This window comes from Taeniopygia guttata, chromosome 2, assembly GCF_048771995.1.
Source record: "Taeniopygia guttata chromosome 2, bTaeGut7.mat, whole genome shotgun sequence".
Taxonomy (NCBI): domain Eukaryota; kingdom Metazoa; phylum Chordata; class Aves; order Passeriformes; family Estrildidae; genus Taeniopygia; species Taeniopygia guttata.
In genome coordinates this window covers 85,225,344-85,243,878 of record NC_133026.1, presented here as the reverse complement: position 1 = coordinate 85,243,878, position 18,535 = coordinate 85,225,344, and the positions used below count along the sequence as shown (strand labels likewise).

At 41.2% G+C, this 18,535-nt stretch overlaps 1 protein-coding gene across 13 annotated transcripts in view; it reads right to left on the bottom strand.

Annotated features, from left to right (window-relative positions):
- Positions 1-8,509, bottom strand: part of FHOD3 (formin homology 2 domain containing 3) — a 374,599-nt gene extending 366,090 nt beyond the window's left edge. For all 13 annotated transcript variants that reach the window (XM_032746914.3, XM_072924374.1, XM_072924376.1 and 10 more), the window contains exon 1: positions 8,345-8,509. In XM_032746914.3, the coding sequence (XP_032602805.2) occupies positions 8,345-8,509 (165 nt within the window). The remainder of the gene's footprint in view (positions 1-8,344) is intronic.
- Positions 8,510-18,535: the final 10,026 nt, after the last annotated feature.

The following is an 18,535-nucleotide window of genomic DNA, read 5'->3' as shown; positions in this document are numbered from 1 at the left end:
GGTCTTCATAACAGAGACACCAAGACCTCTTTTAAAGAGGGCAGAGGACTTGAGATTTTCACAAGCCAAGTCCCTCACAATGCTAGAGCTGAAGGGGAAAATAACGACCCTTTGTGTGTGGAGTCAAAGGTCATGCTCCAGGGCCAGCTGCTGCAGTATGGGAATAAACAGAGCGTAGATATGTGATTTTTTCAGATTTCTTCACTACCTGTAAAATGCCAAGTCTCTCCAAGTACTAGGAGTCTATTAATGTCTACCCCATAGCTAGAATGGATTCATCACTGGCACTTGGACGAAACTCAGCACTTTAGTTCCATACTACGAAAAAACAGGCACAAGTCCCCATTTGGCATTTCACTAGCAGAGATGAGATTCCTGTTGGTTCCCTGATTGCACACTCCACTATTACATTCTTTCCTTGCAAGCCTTGCAGTAATGAAGCAAGAAAGCAGACACAATGACCTTTTTCAACTAGCTTTACCTAGCATATGACACTCAGATAAGCAACCTGGCTGGCACAGCTGTGAGAGCTGCAAGTGCCTTCTTTGCCAGCCTCCAAATCATGCCAGGTGGTTCACACTGAACACACAGAGAAAGCCCACCAGGCAGAGTCCAGGGACTTTACCTTCTCCTTGTCAATAACAAAGCCATCCAAAAAAAAAAACAACAAAAAAAAAAACCAAAAAAAAAAAACCACAAAATCCACAGGCACCTCACCAGCAGTTGGAGCAGCTACTTTACCTCTGATGCTGCTACTTGTGACTGAAATAGTGTATCTAGAATTCTAAAGAAAATACTTATAAGAAAATACTTCACTTGTAAGTGAATCAATTTCACTTACAAAGATTGATGGGTTCATTAGTAAATCTGAAGCAACTATCTTCAAGGAACAGCACTGAAATGTCCCTCATTTTTATTTTTTAACCACTATCAAAGTTACTGAAAACTATCTTTTTAAACTGGCATAGTCTGTAGCTTCTTGAAGAGAAGATAACACAGAAACCAAGATGAAAGTAAACTTTCTTTCTTTCCTAAATAGGGAAATTCACACTATCTCTAAGTGCATTTTATTCCAATATAATCATGCATGCTGTGTGCAAGAGGAAAAGTGTCGTGTTTTATCGGTGTCACTAGAGGTACAGCAATACAACTGCACAAGATACATGGCTGATGAACATAAAGCTTCAAGCCATACACAACCCTCCACTGCTGCATGTAATCACACATACCTGACTTTACTTTGTATTACTACTTGTTTATTTATGCAGCTTCTTCTTATCATCCTGATACTTAGAGTTTAATTGTTAGTTAACACAAGACAACACTTTTTCATTTTTCCAAGTATATTTATTTTGTCCTATAAACACCTCTAAAACTACAACTAAAAGAAGATGAAGCTGCTTTTCCAGTCACCTCAATCCTTTCTGTTCAGCCTAACGATCACTACCATGTAAAATGATGACCAATATGACCAAAATATTAATAATAATGCATTTCCCATATTTAACTATAGCAACTTGGCATGCAGAACCAAAATCAGCAATCTTCCAGGACTCTGTGGAATAAAATATAAATATTCTCCTCACAAAGTAGATAGAGGTTCAGTTGAGAAGTATGACTACTAAAGTCAAGTAGTCATACTGAAATAAAGGAAAAGGTCTAAATTTATATATTTTTTTAAGCATCCTTAAAATGATAGGAATGACAGAATTACTTTTTTTTAACTTGGAAATTGGAAACTGCAATGCATTTTTGTGGTATATATGTGTTAAGCTGATGACGTGGACAGTGAACTTCCAAGTCTTCAATAGTTTCATATGCCAGACATTGCAGATGTTTCTAGGTAGCTGGGCCTACTAGAGAGCTTACTGCTACTATTGTCCCAACTTGTTCTACTGCTAAAAATATGTAACAACATTCCTTGCTGTCTTATTAATAACTGTAATACAATATAAAGTTAATATTAATATAATGCAATCCAGGTTGTGTGTAAAGTGATGACAGAGGTGTAAGTAGGTGGCACTCTTTCCCCTGAGCTAGTAATGAAGTAATATCTTAGCACGTAAGTTCAGCCTACTGAAGCAGCATTTACCAAAGGAGCTGTATAGCCCCAGCCCAGACCACTTCGGGTCACTCAAAAATACAAAATACCTTTTGAAAGAGTAGAGGTACCAACCTGTCCTGGCTAAATTCCAGCCAGAGAAATGGACTGTAAAACCAAGTAGGGTTGTCACCAGTGACAATGTGGTGGATGGGTGAGTTACAGTCCTGTTGCCTTGCATACATTTGCACAAAGGTTGTAACGCTCATTGTCACAACCCAGTGAGTAAGATCAGACAGAAAGAAAAGGGATTCTCATTTAGACCTTTTGTTCTTATTTAGAACAACACAGGTAGAAGAAGAGGAGATTGCAACATGCCAAGTCCCACATCTCTGACTATTCCTTTACCAACACAGATATTAACTGTGGTCATCTTAGCTTCTTGCTCAGTTAATCCACTAGTAATCTTCACACAACAAGAATTTGAATAAAATGAGCTATCTACAAACTGGGTTTGAGAGCAAGCATCAAAATTTGGAACTGCAAGTACTAGATTTGTGGTAGGATAACATCAAGGTCAGATTTCTTCCTATTAATCTACTTTCTTTGACTAAGAACCTCCAGGAAACACAGGGTGATGAGAGTTTCCAGAGGCCGCATCTGACCAACCTGTGATTTAAAAATTTAGTGGAATCCTGAGAACTACCAGTACACTCACTCCTATCATTCTTGACACACTGCTCTACAAAGGCTCTTGAGCTATGATCAGCCAAACTCAATGACCTGCAAGAGAGGTGTCAAAGTCAGGAACTGAATCTCTGGGATAGACAGATTTGTGCCTCTTTTACAACACAGCTTTTAAGCCTGGATCAAACAACTGCAACTGAACTGCAACTTGTCCAAACTGTAACTTGTCAGAAGAACCTTGCAAGAACTTCAAAGTCATCTTAAATTAAACTACCAGAGGTAAAGCCAGGCGTTTGACAATTACTTTTTATCTATGCTACAGGTATTTCTTCTCCTTTGAAGGCCCACAACGCAGAAGACAGTGAGCTGGTGGAGACTGAGAATCTTTTCACAGTTGTGCTTTGGGGCAGGTGTTTATACTCCCCCAGAAAATTTGCTTCACACAGGACTCTGATGCAGCTTGTGCTGTCAAGTCAGGAGACAGAGCAGTATCTTACCCCACTCTGCCTTCATACATAATTCCCTATAAAATTCAAGCACACACGTCTGCTACAGGGTCAATCTCTTGAAGCACAGGAATTTGTCAGCTCCAGAAATACTTGACTGATGTCAGAATACTTTGGAAACCTTTTGGAAACAACCTTTGTGTTAAATCCCCTCTTCTCTTGAAGGATGAAAAAGAGCTGATGTCCACCTGCCCCAGGCAGAATATGAAAGACCTACGTGTCTTCACAGCCCTCAACTAAAGTATTTCCCAGTCCTCAGCAGCAACACTTGCAGAAGATACCAGATAGCTTCCCTTAAGTGTGGGTTCATTTTCCCTGGGAAAATAACAATATTCCAATTTCCATCTTCTATTCTTCAGCTCCCATTAACGATATAGTAACTAACCCCAAAATGCTCTCTTCAGAGAACAGCTGCTCTATTTACCAGTACCTACATCAGGAGCAGGATTCAAACCACACTTTTTTCTTTTTCTGCCTAGCCTCTATGGACCAATGTATTATTACTTAATGCCAAGGAAACCCAGGGAAGAGGAGCCAGCTGGTAGGCTTACTGCTCTCAGAAAACCTGAGGCTGCTGCCAGGGTATAGCCTAGCACAGAGTTCAATGCCAGAGCTGAGCTCCATGCCAGGACACAACCAGTGGAAGTATTGTGCTATCAGTTTACATCACACCATGCTTCAGAGTGAGCCATGGCTGAAATGTAGGGCTAAATCACAGCAGCTGAAGATGGAAATGTGGATGGCTTCTTTATGAATGAAACTCCTGAATCCCCCTAGCGCTCACTGGATTTATTTGCTTATACCAGTGTTTTCTGAATGACACTGTTCCTAATTACAAATTCTTGGAAGGCATTAAAACACAGAAGTTGTCTCCAGTTTTCTCAGAGGGAACAAGAGACCAAAAATATTATCCTTATGGCACCATAACCCTCCTTTACACCATCACCACCAATACCCCGTATACATGGAAAGATTTTTTGGTTGTTGTTTTCCATTGTTACACAAAGTATTTCAATTACATTTTCTTGATAAATTAGGCAGCATGATGTCCTATATTATTGTAAAGATGTATTTCTTACAGAGCTGCTCCAACACTGAACACTACTGTGGCATGTGAAAACAGACTATGGCAACATACTCAGCATGCTGTAATTATGTGAATAAGTTATAATGAAGAAGATCTCTAAAAAAAGCACACCACTTGACATTGGTCATGTATATATAGCTACTCTCCTGAGCGACCCTATGTCAGCAAGTTATAAGTATCAAGTAACTCAAAGCAATTCAAAACCAACAAACCCAATATACCAAATTAGATTCAAAGAGCATTATTGGCACAGGGCCTGAGCCACAAATTTAGACCCAGTTCTGAATTTTCCCAAGGTTCACAGAAATGGGCAAAAGGGACATCCGAAGTCAGAGTCCAAACTAGATCCAGTCCTACTTCATACAGCAGACAGTAAGAGTGACCTAAAATCCTCATAAACAATAAAAGCCAAATTCAAAATGGCACCTTAGGCAGCCAAATCAATATAGGCAAACCACAGAAACTCTGCAACGTGGCATAGTTACTCAGCAAGAATTTGTAGATGTGGTTACAAATACTGTAACAGAATTTGTGGTACTTCATTGCATCATCAGCCAGGATGGTGTGTTATCATCTAGGACCAAATCACTCATAACCACGGGGGATAGCTGAAACAAGCATTCCTGATGGCAGTGCTCTGCCCCATGAGGCTCAGAGTGTATGCCAGACAGAACTGAGCACAACTCAGTGAACAAGAAGTTGCTGTATCCAGAGATCTGGATGTAGAGAAAAGTATGTGCATAGAGAGAAGCAGGGAAAAAAAAAGAGAGAGAGGAGAATACAATTAGGCACCCAATTCCAAGTGAAAGAAAGATCACAGAGACTCTTCTTATTAGTTTTCCCTATCAGCCAGCTTAGGTGTTCCACATCATTCAGGATAGCGAAGACCATCCCAGACATTATTCTCAGAACTCAGTTTCTTAACTTCCCATTGAAACTGCATAAGGATCTAAAAACATTGCTGCTCAGAATGAAGATCTAGACTTGCATCCAAACTCAAGTAAAAGTGTGAGTTTAAAGAAAAGAAGAAGTAAAACCAATATGTGAAATTGAGCTGTACTTTCAAAGAACTAGAGTGAAGAAATCCTACTCTTTGGAATCAAAATAGAACATCTGTTGGTTATAAAAAAGCTACTAATGTCATATTATGATAGGTCTGAATGTCAAAGCATTTTTCGTTTACTTTTTAAACGGTTTTCTTAATAATTGTTTATAATGTTTAACTTACAATGACTTGCAGTATACTAGTTGTTTTACTAACTACAAAAATACCATCGTCACTACACTGTTGTCTTTACTAATTTCAAGACAGTAATGGCGAAATCTGACCCAACTGAAGTGTGCTGGACTCCTGACGCTGACTTCATCCTATCAAGTACATCCCACAGCAGTACATCATCTAAAAGATGTGCAAATCATCCAGTAGTGTGAAGGCAACAAGCTGGCAGCTCTGTTCAGAGAGTAAGTGAACGTTCACCTAAGGCAAGAGATGGCAACTTAAAACTTGCTGGAAAAAAGCCTAGCACTGATCATTCAAACGTGCTGGCAAAAAGGCCAGCAGTTTATAAAACTTCAGAAATTACTTAGACATTGGTGTTCCTATGCATTTCATCATCATCACCATAGAAAGGCTTGGGCTGAAAGAGACCTTAAAGTTTCAACTCTCCTGCCATAGGCAGGACACCATTTGAGCTAGAAACATCTAGGTCTGTTCCAAGATATTTTGTGATGATACTAAATGGACCCTCAGTCCCTTAGCTCACAATGTTTCAAAGTAATTAATCAATCAAACCTTAGATGTGTCAATGTGAATCGACACCTGAATTTCAACCTATGCTCTGCTTTGACAGCTGCATTCCTCTGGGATCAGAATTTGACGTGATCTCTGGATGAAATGGAGCAAAATTCTTCTTAGTCAAATAATGTGGTTATCTTCTATTGACAGTGAATATGGTCTTGAGGAAAGGCTGCAGAAAGAATATGCCCACCTCAAAAAAAAATAAACTAGAAAAAAGCAACACAAATCAGTTTATTTTACAGAATTACAGGTACAAAGATGTAATGCCAAACACAGAAATGCTGCCCTAACTGCAAGCGCAAACATGGAACTATGCTTTCATTATAATGCATAAAGGTAAACAAGTCTAATCAACCAACCCTTTTTTTTTTTTTTTTTTTTACCTTGCAGAAGCCCAAAGATAGGCAAAGACATAATTAAGGCAGAAAGAGGCGGCTCTGTAAACACAAAGGTAACTGTAACCATGTAAGAAGATTCCAAAGAGCCTGCCTACACCCTCACAACGGAAACAAAGTCTTTGGAAGAGGCAGAACCTCAGGTTAACAACTCACTGGGCCAGGACGTGCCTCTAGCAGTGCAGCTATATTTCAATAGCCAGGATTACAGCCCCTCTAGGGACATAAGCCATCTCTCACCCCAAGTCTGCAAGTCCAATTTCCAAACATTAATTAAACTTGAGAAATGCTGCAAGCAGAAAGACTGGGCAGGAGTTAAGCACATACAAGTGAACATGGATTTTGGCTGGCTCCTAAGACACTAAACCGTGGTAGTGTTGGTAGTGGTAGCATAAAAAGCTATAAAAAATTGCCAGGGAAGTATTCAATCCAAAACGAAACATAACACAGTGAAATATCCCTGAAAATGAGGTTGAATTAACTCTAAATCCAGATTTTAAACTATCTCTTTATCACTTCATTAGGTGTCAGAATCCATCCTGCCTTTCTTTAATTAGCTCTAACTCCAAAAAAAAAAAAAAAAAAAAAAGCCTCCCATGAAAACAATGGGACCACTCTCTGAATTGGGGACGACTGAGCACATGAAAACAGAATTGACCCAGCGCACCAAGAGCTTCCAAAGTTTTTGTGCTTTAGGCAGAGCTCTGTTCACTGGATGCTGTATCCTTGGCAACTATTATGCGAGGAAACCGTTCTACAAATGCAAAACTTCTGTCTGCTCCATGAGCTTTTCTCTGAAATACTTTTATGGGGTTTTAGATATCCTTAAATCTAAGGGGACACACAGCCCTTTGTCATCTTTCCGCAGGCTCCCATGAGCATAATACAACAAGTGATGTTAAGAGAGTATTTTCCTCCCACTTCATCACAGACCAAATAAAAGTTTTACAACTTTTACTTTGTAGGAAAAAAAAAAAAAAGTGGGCATTTTTTCCTTTCTCCTTCAGTGCATTCTGCAGAACTAATGTGCAGATACAAGATAATAATGAAAGAACATTATTATTATGTCAATCAATGAATGGCATTGCTTTGAAAACTAAAAATTTAAGGATAATGCTCGGGTACCTGATTTCAAGGGCAAGCTACAAATGCCAGCACATGTATTAGAAGAAGCATGCAAGAAGAGATAGGTAAGACTTGACAAGGACCATGCTGCAGTTCTTCGCAAGAGGGACTAATAGCACCGATTGTTTCAAGGGCAGCAGACGCTGCTATTTTTACCAAAGCCCCGGCTAGAACTGCCTGGCTCATTAAACCTCACCAGGCAGAGCCCGGGTCCTGCCGGCGCGACCGTGCCCGGCGCAGCCCGGCTAGCTCGACACACCACCTTATCCCACAGTATCCCGAGATACCCAGACAATGCTAGCGAAGGACAGGCACCGAATACTCGATAACCAACTTGGCCTTTGCTTTGATGAGGCTTTTCTTCTTCTAGGGAAAGAGTGAAGCAGCTACAGCTAAAGCAGAGGCGGTAGCTGCCCTTGAGAGCGCTTGGGAACGCAGGAGAGCAGCAGAGGGAACCCCTTCGCCGTCCCGCGGGGCCTCTTCCCAGGACTTAGGGAGATGCCGATACTGCCGAGGCGAAGGGAAGCGCCGGCAGGGCACGGGAGCCGGCAGGGCAGCCCCGCCGCCGGGCGCGGAGCCCTAGCTGCCGCCGCGCCGGGGCCGGGGGCCGCCGCTGGCCGCTGCTCCCCGTGCCGGGCTGCTGCGGGAGGCCGCTGCCCTTCGCCCGTGCCCCCCCACTCACACGCCCCTGCTCTCCCCCGGTACCTTCTGCGGGGCGCGGAGGAGGCGGTGCACCCCCGCCAGCTGGGTGGCGAGCGGGATGTCCTCCCGGAAGGTGTACAGCGGCGGCCGGGTGGGCTCGGGGAAGTTGGTGCTGTTGAAGGGGTCGGTGTCATCCAGCAGCTGCACCCGGCACACCAGCGTGGCCATGGCGCATCCATCCACCGCCGCGGCCGGGCGCGGGCGGGGAGCGGCACCCCCAAGTCACCGGCACCGAGGTGCTGCCTGCGCGAACGCCGCCGGCTGCGAGCGGCACTCCCCTCCCCGGCGCAGCCTGGCCGGCCGCCGGCAGCCTCTCCCCACCGCTCCCCGAGCGAGCGCCGGCCGCCTCAGAGCCGCCGCGCCTCGGGGAGGCGGCCCATGGCCCCTTCCCCGCCGGGATCCACGAGTGAGAGCGCGCTTCAGGCCGAGCGAGGAGGAGGCGGCGCCGGAGCCGCGGGGCGCGGGCAGAGCGGCGGCAGCTCCCCCATTCCCGGCCGCTGCGCGCCGAGCGGGCAGCGGGAATGCCGCGGCCGGCACGCGCAGCCCCCAGGCCGCGCGCAGGGCCCGCAGCGCCCCCGCGCGGCCGCGCGCCGCCGCCCCGCCTCCCCCGACCCGAGGAGACCTCCCCGCGGCCGGGCGGGAGGAGAGCGCGGCCGGCACGGCCCCCGCCTCAGCCGGCCGGGCCCGGGGCACGGAGACACCCACCGAGGGGGCGAGAGAGGGGGAAAGGGGCCAGCGGGCCCGCCAGCCGCGCCCGCTGCATCACCCTTGGCTCCTGGCAGCAGGGCGCGTGTACTGAGCGCGGTGTTGCTGTCACAAACATCCCAGATGTCCTAAATCTTCAGCGTAATATATACCCCATTACAAAGCTTTAGAAACATACCCGCTTAAAAAAAAAAAAAAAAAAATTTTAGAAAATGACATGAAACGTGGGTATTCGACACAAGATGTTTTTTTCCTAAATTTGTACAAAACCCTTTCTGCCATTAGGATTGTGCATACTCGGGGTTTGTCTGGCTTCCCAGAGCATAGGGCCCGGGCAGACTTCCCATCCCGGACAGAAGACTGCCTGTCTTTGCATCTTGGCTTTCTCTTGCCTCAGGCCTGCTCTTTCTTTCTTTCAGGGGAAAATGGGGACAAAGTGCCAAGCCCCTGGGTGGGCGCAGGGCAGAGCACTCCGCTTTTCACTCTTGGAGGTGAATCTGCACTCTGCAGCCTCATCTCTGGGGATTCCGGGTGGTCTTTGGTCTTGGGGGCACGAGGTGCAGGAAAAGAGCCATGAAATAAGTCACAGGTGAAATACAGAGAACGAAGGGTCTCACCTGTGGGAGTGGCCGCATTTGCACAGGCTATCTGCCCAAGGGGATGCCCCATGCTTTAAAGACATGGTTTATAACCTTTCATTCTTCACAGAAAGGCCTGTGGGGCAAGACCTGAAGCACGGCAAGAACTGGGGGATTTACTACAGAAATGTGTCTTAGGCAAGAAAGTATGACCTCTAGATCATAGTGTAGAAACAGTTTCCTCCCAAAATGATTACTGGCTTGGGAGTATTTGTCAGAACTGAGACAAAAGGGGATTTCTGTCCACACATGGTCCGTCCTCTGTTTCTGTTATTCTTGGGACTAACTTGTCGTGGTTCAGTTTTGCCAACAGTTACACATATTTTCAGAAAAGAGAAGTTGTATGTGGTTGCAATTTTTGCATCTGATTAATTTAAAATTCCTATTTTCCGAAGAAATCTGTTTTCACATCTCCTCTAGTAACAGGAAGTAAGTTTCTAGAGAAAACAGTACTGCTCTATATCTGTCTGCTTATTTATGTTATATATTTTTGTCACCATGTGAAGTGATATTTTGGTTTTCTAAATCATAATTTACTAAATTTCTATTCAGCTTCCATTTTTGTAAAGCAAATGTCTATGTTTGCTGCTAATCAATGGTTAATATGAGGTAGCATAAGATTGCTACTCATTAGCTTAACCCTGATTTTTTGTAGATTAATATCTGGCACTTGCCTCATTGCAGAGGCGTTAATACTTGGAGGGCAGTTTTAAATAAATCATGGAAGCCAAGATTTTGAATAGAATCTACGTGACAGCATCAGCTTCTGTTTTGTCCAGTACTGGAAAATGAAAACAAAGGATGGCTGCAATCCTTGGAGCTAACAGAGATCAGACAACTCTGAAGCTCCACATCTAGCCACAGAGTCTAAATTCCGTAAGGAAGAATTAGACCTTGCATATTGTGGTCTTCAACTAGATTTCCATATACAAGGTGACCAGCAGAGACACATTTTATGACCAGGAAGGAAGGAAAATAGAGCAATCCAACCATCAAAGCATCCTGAATTAGCCAGAGCTTTTTTACAATTATTTCGTAGTTGTAAACACCCCCAAACCACTATAAACCTGTGAATTTCAAAATCTGGGTTTTACTGGAATTTTAATTCAGTTTATACAGGTAGAAAGATAAAACGAATCTGCTGGATAAGATAGCATAACATTACAAGGTCAGTAAGTGTGAATGTAGAGGGAGAGATACACACCTAAATTCTACATTTGAATGTTTTCCCACCTTTCTACATATTTTTCAGAGGCTTCTGAATCTGCAGTCTCTTTTCAAAAGACTGAGCCAGGGCTCATAGTTTGTTCCCTCATCTTCCAGTCATCGGTTTATGCTTCTGCCGCAAAGCTGTATCTTTAAAAAGTCCTTTCCTCACACAATGCCTACTTCTGCAGACTGCAGGAAAAGTGCCCTCTCTCTTCTCTGTCCAGGTTGTATTTATTCAATGCAGCAGCCAAACCAAGGCAAGCAGCCTGACTTTCCTTTTCACAGTTCCACTACAGCCTTTCAAATGAATGTGAGATGCTTTTAACAGACCTTAGCACACAGTGAAATGCAAACAAGCAGTCAGATACCACCTGTTAGAAATACGTGGCATGAAGCACTGTGAGCATCACATCCGGAAAGACACAGACACGACCAGAGCAGCATAAGAGGTTGCCTCATCCCATTCCCCATAATGGAAGGCAAGGCCTTCTCAGAGAGAGGGATAGAGAGAGGGAGAGGGAGAGAGAGAGAGAGAGAGAGAGAGAGAGAGAGAGAGAACACATTTGCTTCAGTCATGCTGAACAAAATTTGCACTCAGGAGCTCCAAGGAATGGCCGGCAAAGAGGGGCATCTCACACACCCTTTCCATGAAAACAAAGCTTGCACACTATCAAGTGAACTTCAGTTTCAAGCTCACAAGTTTTTTGGGGTTTATTTTTCCACATTATCATAACGGGGAAATCCTTCACGTGCACGTATTTCTCAGGAATGAAGCATAACTTAGGAGTTTTCATTTAGGGCTGATTTATTCATTTTAACTCATCCCATTATTGGCATTTCTTAGAAATACATTGTTGAATGAGTTAAAATGGTGTGTCAAGCTTAAATTTCAATTTCATTATTGTTGAAACCTCAACGTTAAAATAACATAGGATTTTTTGTGTTTAATTTCCTCTTTTTTATTAAAATAAAAAATATGTATTTGAGGGAAAGTTATTGAAAGCATATTTTTTAACCCAAAGACCACCCAGAAAATACACAATGTGTTTAAGTGTGTATTTAATGTGTATTTAAGCATTTAAAAAAAATGATGCTAGGTATCAGAGCAATTGGAAGAGCTCCACAGGAGTATTATTTTTTCTGGTATATCATCATGTCAATACAGATCTAGATGCATGATGGTGAGATTGAATTCTAAGTATGCAAAGTGGCCAATCCTTTGACATTATCTCTTTCTTTTGGACAAATTGAATTGCTTTCCAAATTTCATTGTTTGAACTTCAAGCCAATTTTAGTTATGGGAAAACAAAAACAATTTTAATTTCCATTATTTATTCACTTAACATGAATAAAGATGAAAAATAGCAGTCTATTTGGTAATGGTACTCAAATTGGACTTGCAAACCGAATTGAAGTATGGTAATGGAAGTGTTGACAGATCCTCTACTGTAGTGATGGGAACAGTATTTCTTCCTTATCCACACTATAATCTGTAAATATCGCTTCGTTGTCTCAGTGAGGTTAGGAGAGTGATTTATTGTCATTGTTAGCATGTACAGGCAAATAACTTAACACACTTCTCCGAATAATGTTGTGTAAGTGAAATCCATTCTGTCACAAGACCAAAAAATACTGTAGATTTTGGCCTTTGTCATCCAAGGATCTCAAAGCACTCAGCTACCATAAAATGTTGCCTGCTTATTGCTACCCTGCAGATGGGGAAACTGGGAAGCTGGCAGATCAAGGATACAATATTAATATGATTTCTTTTTTTTTTTTTAACTGATTGCAATGGAACCTGAACTGGGTGTCATATGACTGGGTCACAGAAAACATCCGAGAAAAGTCCATGGTAGCAAAATCTTTTTTCTTTGGTAGCTAAGGACTTGTAATTGTCCCAAGGTTTGTCAGTGGTCTTCATCAAGCTTGAATTGCAGAATCACACATTCCAATTCTGTTGAGTCATACTGAAAGTTATTTTTCTGTGGTGGCTGGCTAATACTTTGTATGAAGTAATACTGTATGCTATTAACACTGGCTAATACTGCAGTGTGGTGATGAAGCTCAAGGTTCACAATTTCCAAGTTACTCGATATTCAAAGATAATGCACAGATCTGTAAAAACCGGATTCGTGGATCATATCACCCTAGGAGATAATCTGTTAGATGTTCTGGTGGTGATCCTGCAGATCACCTTCTGTGCAAAGTCTTCACCTAAGGCAGCCAGTCTTAAAGATCTAGCTGCCTTAGGTAAGGCCTAAGGCATTACCTAAGGCAGCCAGATCATTGGCTGTAACCCATGATCTGGCTGTAACCAGGTGTAACCATGGCTGAAAGAGCTGAAAAGTGAAGTTTCTATGATGTGCACACTTCTCAGTGCCATTGAATACAGTCTTTGGTTACAAAAGCACGCATTTGTTTTCCTTTCATTGCACAAGCATATATTTGGTTTCCTAAAGGAATCCTGCCTTTTTCAGCACAATGACCAGGGGACTTGATTCATGCATGGAAGTATTTTGCATCACCTTCACCGTTTGATGCTCAAGGCCTGCTGCCATATCAATTGCACGCTACTTAAACCCTATTCTGATGACAGAACTAATTTCCTCAAGAGATTTGCTCCAGTGCTCAGTACTAAAATAGATGATAGCTTTGCAACTATATATTAATTTATTTTTATGGCACTCCTCTGCAGAGAAAGAGTAATTTTGCCGCCCTTTGACAGCTGGAGTACTACCAGACAAAACTGAGATGAAATCAAAAGTAATGACTGCTGTTGGCTCTTCAGTTCTGAGCTGCCTAAAACCAGTGTTCAAAACTTCTAGAAACATTATGCATTGGAAATGTGGCTGAGAGTGACTATACTGCACAGAGGAGGAGGAAATACATGCAGTGAGACTAAAAAAGTTCCTGGGAGCACTGGAATTTTATCATGGCAGAATTTATGGGGCTTTATCATGACATAATTGTGGGGCTTAATACCCTTAGCTGAGTCCAAGCTTCTGGATTTATTCACTTTGACTCAACCAGTGAGGTAGTGAGCTTGCAGAAAACAATCTTCTCTGTCACTCAGCCATGATTCTTTCTCATAAAGAAAACATGTATATCACATGGAGTTGTAAAGTAAAATTTATTCTGAAAATACTTTATTCAGCACCTGTGTAAGCCTGTATATCCATGTGCAGAAATGGGTTTTTTAGATTCCAAAGAAAATTCTCACTACTGTTTACTCTTAATAACTATACATCAAACCTCCAGCCAAGGACCATTCATGCTTTATCAAATTCCAAATAACTGTAATTTTTTAAGCACTCAAGTCCCATGGATATTAGTGAGGTCACAAGCACCTCTAATGTGTATATGGATGCAAGTGTGAAACAATGAGAAAAAACAAGCATCAGTTAAGAGCTACTTCTTCTTGTGGAGTCTTTTACCATTCATAATGTTGCAGGGCTGTAACCACACATGGTTTTTGAAATGGTGACTGATTCTCCAGAGCTGATCATCAAAATCATACAAAAACACATTCCTCAAGTCAAAGTACTCATTTTGTCATCTAGTTATGTCGTTTATAGATTTTCTGACCATTTTTCATTATCCTTTAAAAATCAGAAGCCATGTAGATTCTTCCAGGTGACATTAATGTTGCTCCTTTCTGGGAATTAGCAAATTAGAATAAATGGAAAGAAGTTGCACAGCTTAAAGGATATGGCAAGGTGGAGAGTGAGGTTCCTACAGATCTACAGAGCCTGTAGATCATGATCAGATGAAGAGGTTGCTGATTTGGGCCACAGAAGAATGGAAAGAAAACCTGCTAGGGGGCAGAGGGGAACTTAGAAAGTTAATGAAATGACTGAAAAGAGAACTGGAAGCCAGCTCTGATTTAACCCTGCCAGTGCATTGCAAGAGGAATTGGCTACAAACATTTTCTATTTCTGCTCTGGTTTCCTCACTTCGAGTTTACTGAAAATATACTAGCCTATATTCTAACACATCTGGCTTTTGAATGGTTTGATCCACTTTGGAAAGTTCACTTTGGGGAAGGGGGTCAACAAAGCTTGCCTCACTTCATCTGTCTCCTCGTTCTGTGATGCATGCTGTACCCTAAAGGAGAACAGCAGAGTGGTGACAAGGGTTTCTGAGCTTTGTCTTCACAGAGGATACGGGGAAAAGGCTATTTCCAGAAGCAAGGTGAGACTATGATGCACCAGTTGTCCATCCTAGTATGGCAAATTCTGTAAGGACCGCCAAAACTTTCAGTAATTTCCTGCCCAGTAGTTAGTTGAAAACATAATGTTTTTTGGCTCAGCAATTATGTTCATTATTTCTTTTCAGTGGGATAAAGAATAAAGCACAGTCCTTTTTCTCCATTATAAAAGAACACCTGAACTGAAAAAAAACCTGAGCAGGTGAACTTACAAAAAACCCTTCTCAACCATGAGAATGGTTGTTAAGGAGCTTCTTATTCTTTGACACACAAATTCTAAAATAAGCTGATATTTGTTTTATCAAATATAATATTATCTTGCTAATATAAGATCTTACCATGAAACTCAGTTAGTCAGTCTTTCTTGGAAAATGGGAGGACATTGCCATAGATTATATTACTTAGCAAACGAATTATATTTTCATGTATAATTTGTGTTACTGCTTTTTAAATTTCTTTTTCCCTAAAGGAGAAAAGCTCGTGTTTCACACTCATTTGTACAGAAAGCCTCTATCATTGCAGGACAAAGGAGAAGGAAACAGGGATAAAGTAACCTGCTTACAGGCATGCTGTAGCTGTGGTGGCCATTTTTGCATTTTCAGCTCAATAGAAACAAACACCAGACAAAAGCAGTGCAGACATTTAACAGACAGCAGCCAGGAATGTGGTGGCCATTTGCTGGCACATGACCATAACTGAGTAAAATTGAAAAACTGTTCATTTTTAAAAGTATTCTCTAAGATAAGAATAGCATCTCCTTGAGTGAAACCAGTACATTTTGGTTTGAAATCTGAGCATCCGAAATTTGCTTTAATTTGTCTTTTGCCAACAGCATTAATCCAGTGATTAATTGCTATCACATTACTTTTATCTTATAAAGTAATGCTGTATAAAGTAATGCTGTTTTGCCTTAGTGACTTGTATAAACTAAACTTTGGACATTTTACATTTTAAGTTTCCACTTTTGTATTGTGGATTTGATGAAAATTGATCTAGAAACTGGGAGGGTTAAAATAAACAGATTTTACAGGGGAAAGTGTTTATGGGAAAAAACCCGCAAATATTTGGTGTGCTTGACAGTTTATCAGTCCTTTTGTCAACAAAATGAGCTTCTGCAGCTTTACAAGTTGTCTTTGTAGTCAGACATTTGCACCTTAAGTTAGTTAGCTGCTGATTAAAATACTACTTAAAATATATTTTCCCCTGTCAGTGTATACATATACAACAAGTGTATTCCAGGATTGGACCAAGAATAAATATTTGTGGTTTGATGAAAACACAGGGGAGTGTTCATATCAACTTTTATAAACAAGTGAAGTGACTGTAGATAATCCAGCATTATTTATTTCGACGTAAAGAGTCCTATGCTGATATAAACATCCTCAATGCAAAATTACTTGTGACTGGTTTTGTAAACACAAGATCATAAACAAATTTCTGGGGACAGTTAAAACAGGAGAACATTAGTCTTAGTGACCAATATCATCTCCCCCAGGATGAGGAGCAGGAGACTTTATATTAAGAAATTGCAAGATAGTTTGTACATACTTTTTAATGATCAACATTGTTTGGCAGATGATTTTATATATTCCACAACAGTTTGGTTTCAAATATTTGTTTTTCATACACTTTTCTAGGTTCATATGTCCCCATAACTATAACCAATCTCTCCTTTCTTGAACATATATTTAACCTCATTGCAGTTTCACATTAAGAAGTTCCACAGGCTAAATACAGATTCATTTTAATCCTTCCACTTCATCATTTTGGAATTCCTGTATTTTCAATTTTCTTTAAAGCTTACATTATTAGACAGCTGCATAGATATTAATACTTTTCCTTTTACAGCATTCATTGTTTTAAATAGTTTTTTCACTTTTTTTAAAATTCAATTTCTTTGTAAAATAAACATGTCTAATATTTTCTCCCTCTCTTCAAATGAAAATTTTACATTCCTATGCTATTCTGTAGTCTGTCTCTGAGCATGCTGTATGTTTGGCTTGTATTTTGGGGAGTGGAAAATTGAAAATTGGACAGAGAATTATAAGAGTAAAAAGAACTATCTTCATAAAGCCATTGTAATGTTTTCTGTATTAGTTTTTATACCATTCTTTATGCATCCAAATAGTTCTATTTATTAAATTTTTAGCTTTCCAGCCCCTGGTGTATGTAGAGCAGGAGCTTCATCTCTCTTTTCAGAGTAAAGCAATGCTATTTTCCTGGAATGGGCACAGTTACTATATAACCTAGTAAGACTTTGTACCAGATACATACTGCTTTTTCCAGTGTATAGCAGAAACACATTGCATATTTTAAGTTTTCTGAATAATTTGTTGTAATGACTCGTCTTACCTCATCTCTCTTGTGTACATCAATCTGCTTGTAAATTTGATTATAAATATTTGTGTGTATAGGCAAACGGAGAACTCCTGCATATCCCATACTTATGGGAGCAATTAAATATTCTTTTTGAGTTGCAGGTCGCCATTTTGAACACAGGCTTTTTTGAAGACTTGCAAAATAATTACCTACTTAGAATCTCCTGTTTGAGAGCTGAATGGCACAAGAATCCTGATGCCTCTGGACCAGTGAGCTGTTTTCTGTTTTGCTACTCTTAAATGTCTTCCACCTTGGCTGTAGCCTGAGGTTGTGACTTGCAATGCAGTAGATGTCCATTTTCCTTTCCCTGAAGATACATGAAGGGATCCCTATGTATTCCAGATAGATAAAAACATGTTCTGCTGGCTGAAGCATGCAGGTCTAATCCTTGGACCTTTGCCACTTGACACAGCCGGCTAAGGAGTTTGCCTTTTGGATATTACTTTTCAAATCAGTCCTTTGGACTTCTGCTAAGGAAAAGTCCAACAAACTTGCATAGAGATTGCTTGTCTGTCTCCTTGAACTGTGTTTGGTTAAGAAGGAAAACAATTACATCTCTCTAACCATTTCCTTGGAGGCACTGGCAGTGCCAGGTAGTCACAACCACCATGTTCTTCTCCAACAGACTCTCCACTCCTCAGTCTGCATGTTGGGCACGTGGCTTGGACAGAGACTAGGTGTTAGAAAGCGCTTGATGTGCTCTGAGCCCAAAACTTAGACTATTCTAGTCATGTGAGAATTTTTTTTTATCCTGGTGGATTAGTCAGGCTAAATAAAACACAGAGGCAAATTTTATAGGATCAGCCAAATGTTTATAGGATCAGCCAAATGTTTGTAGGATGCCAAAATTCCTCCCCTAAAAAGAAAGAGTGATAGCAAGATCTCCTGGAGCACTTCATATGCACAGATATTTCACTGTTTGAAAATATCATTCTGTTTGTCAGTATTTTTAATCAAGAGAAAGGAACTCCTTGAAAGAGCTTTTTATTTTGTTTAGTTTGTGCTACCCTTAAAACTCTGGGTACCGGCATATCCTGCTTACCACTTGAACTGTTG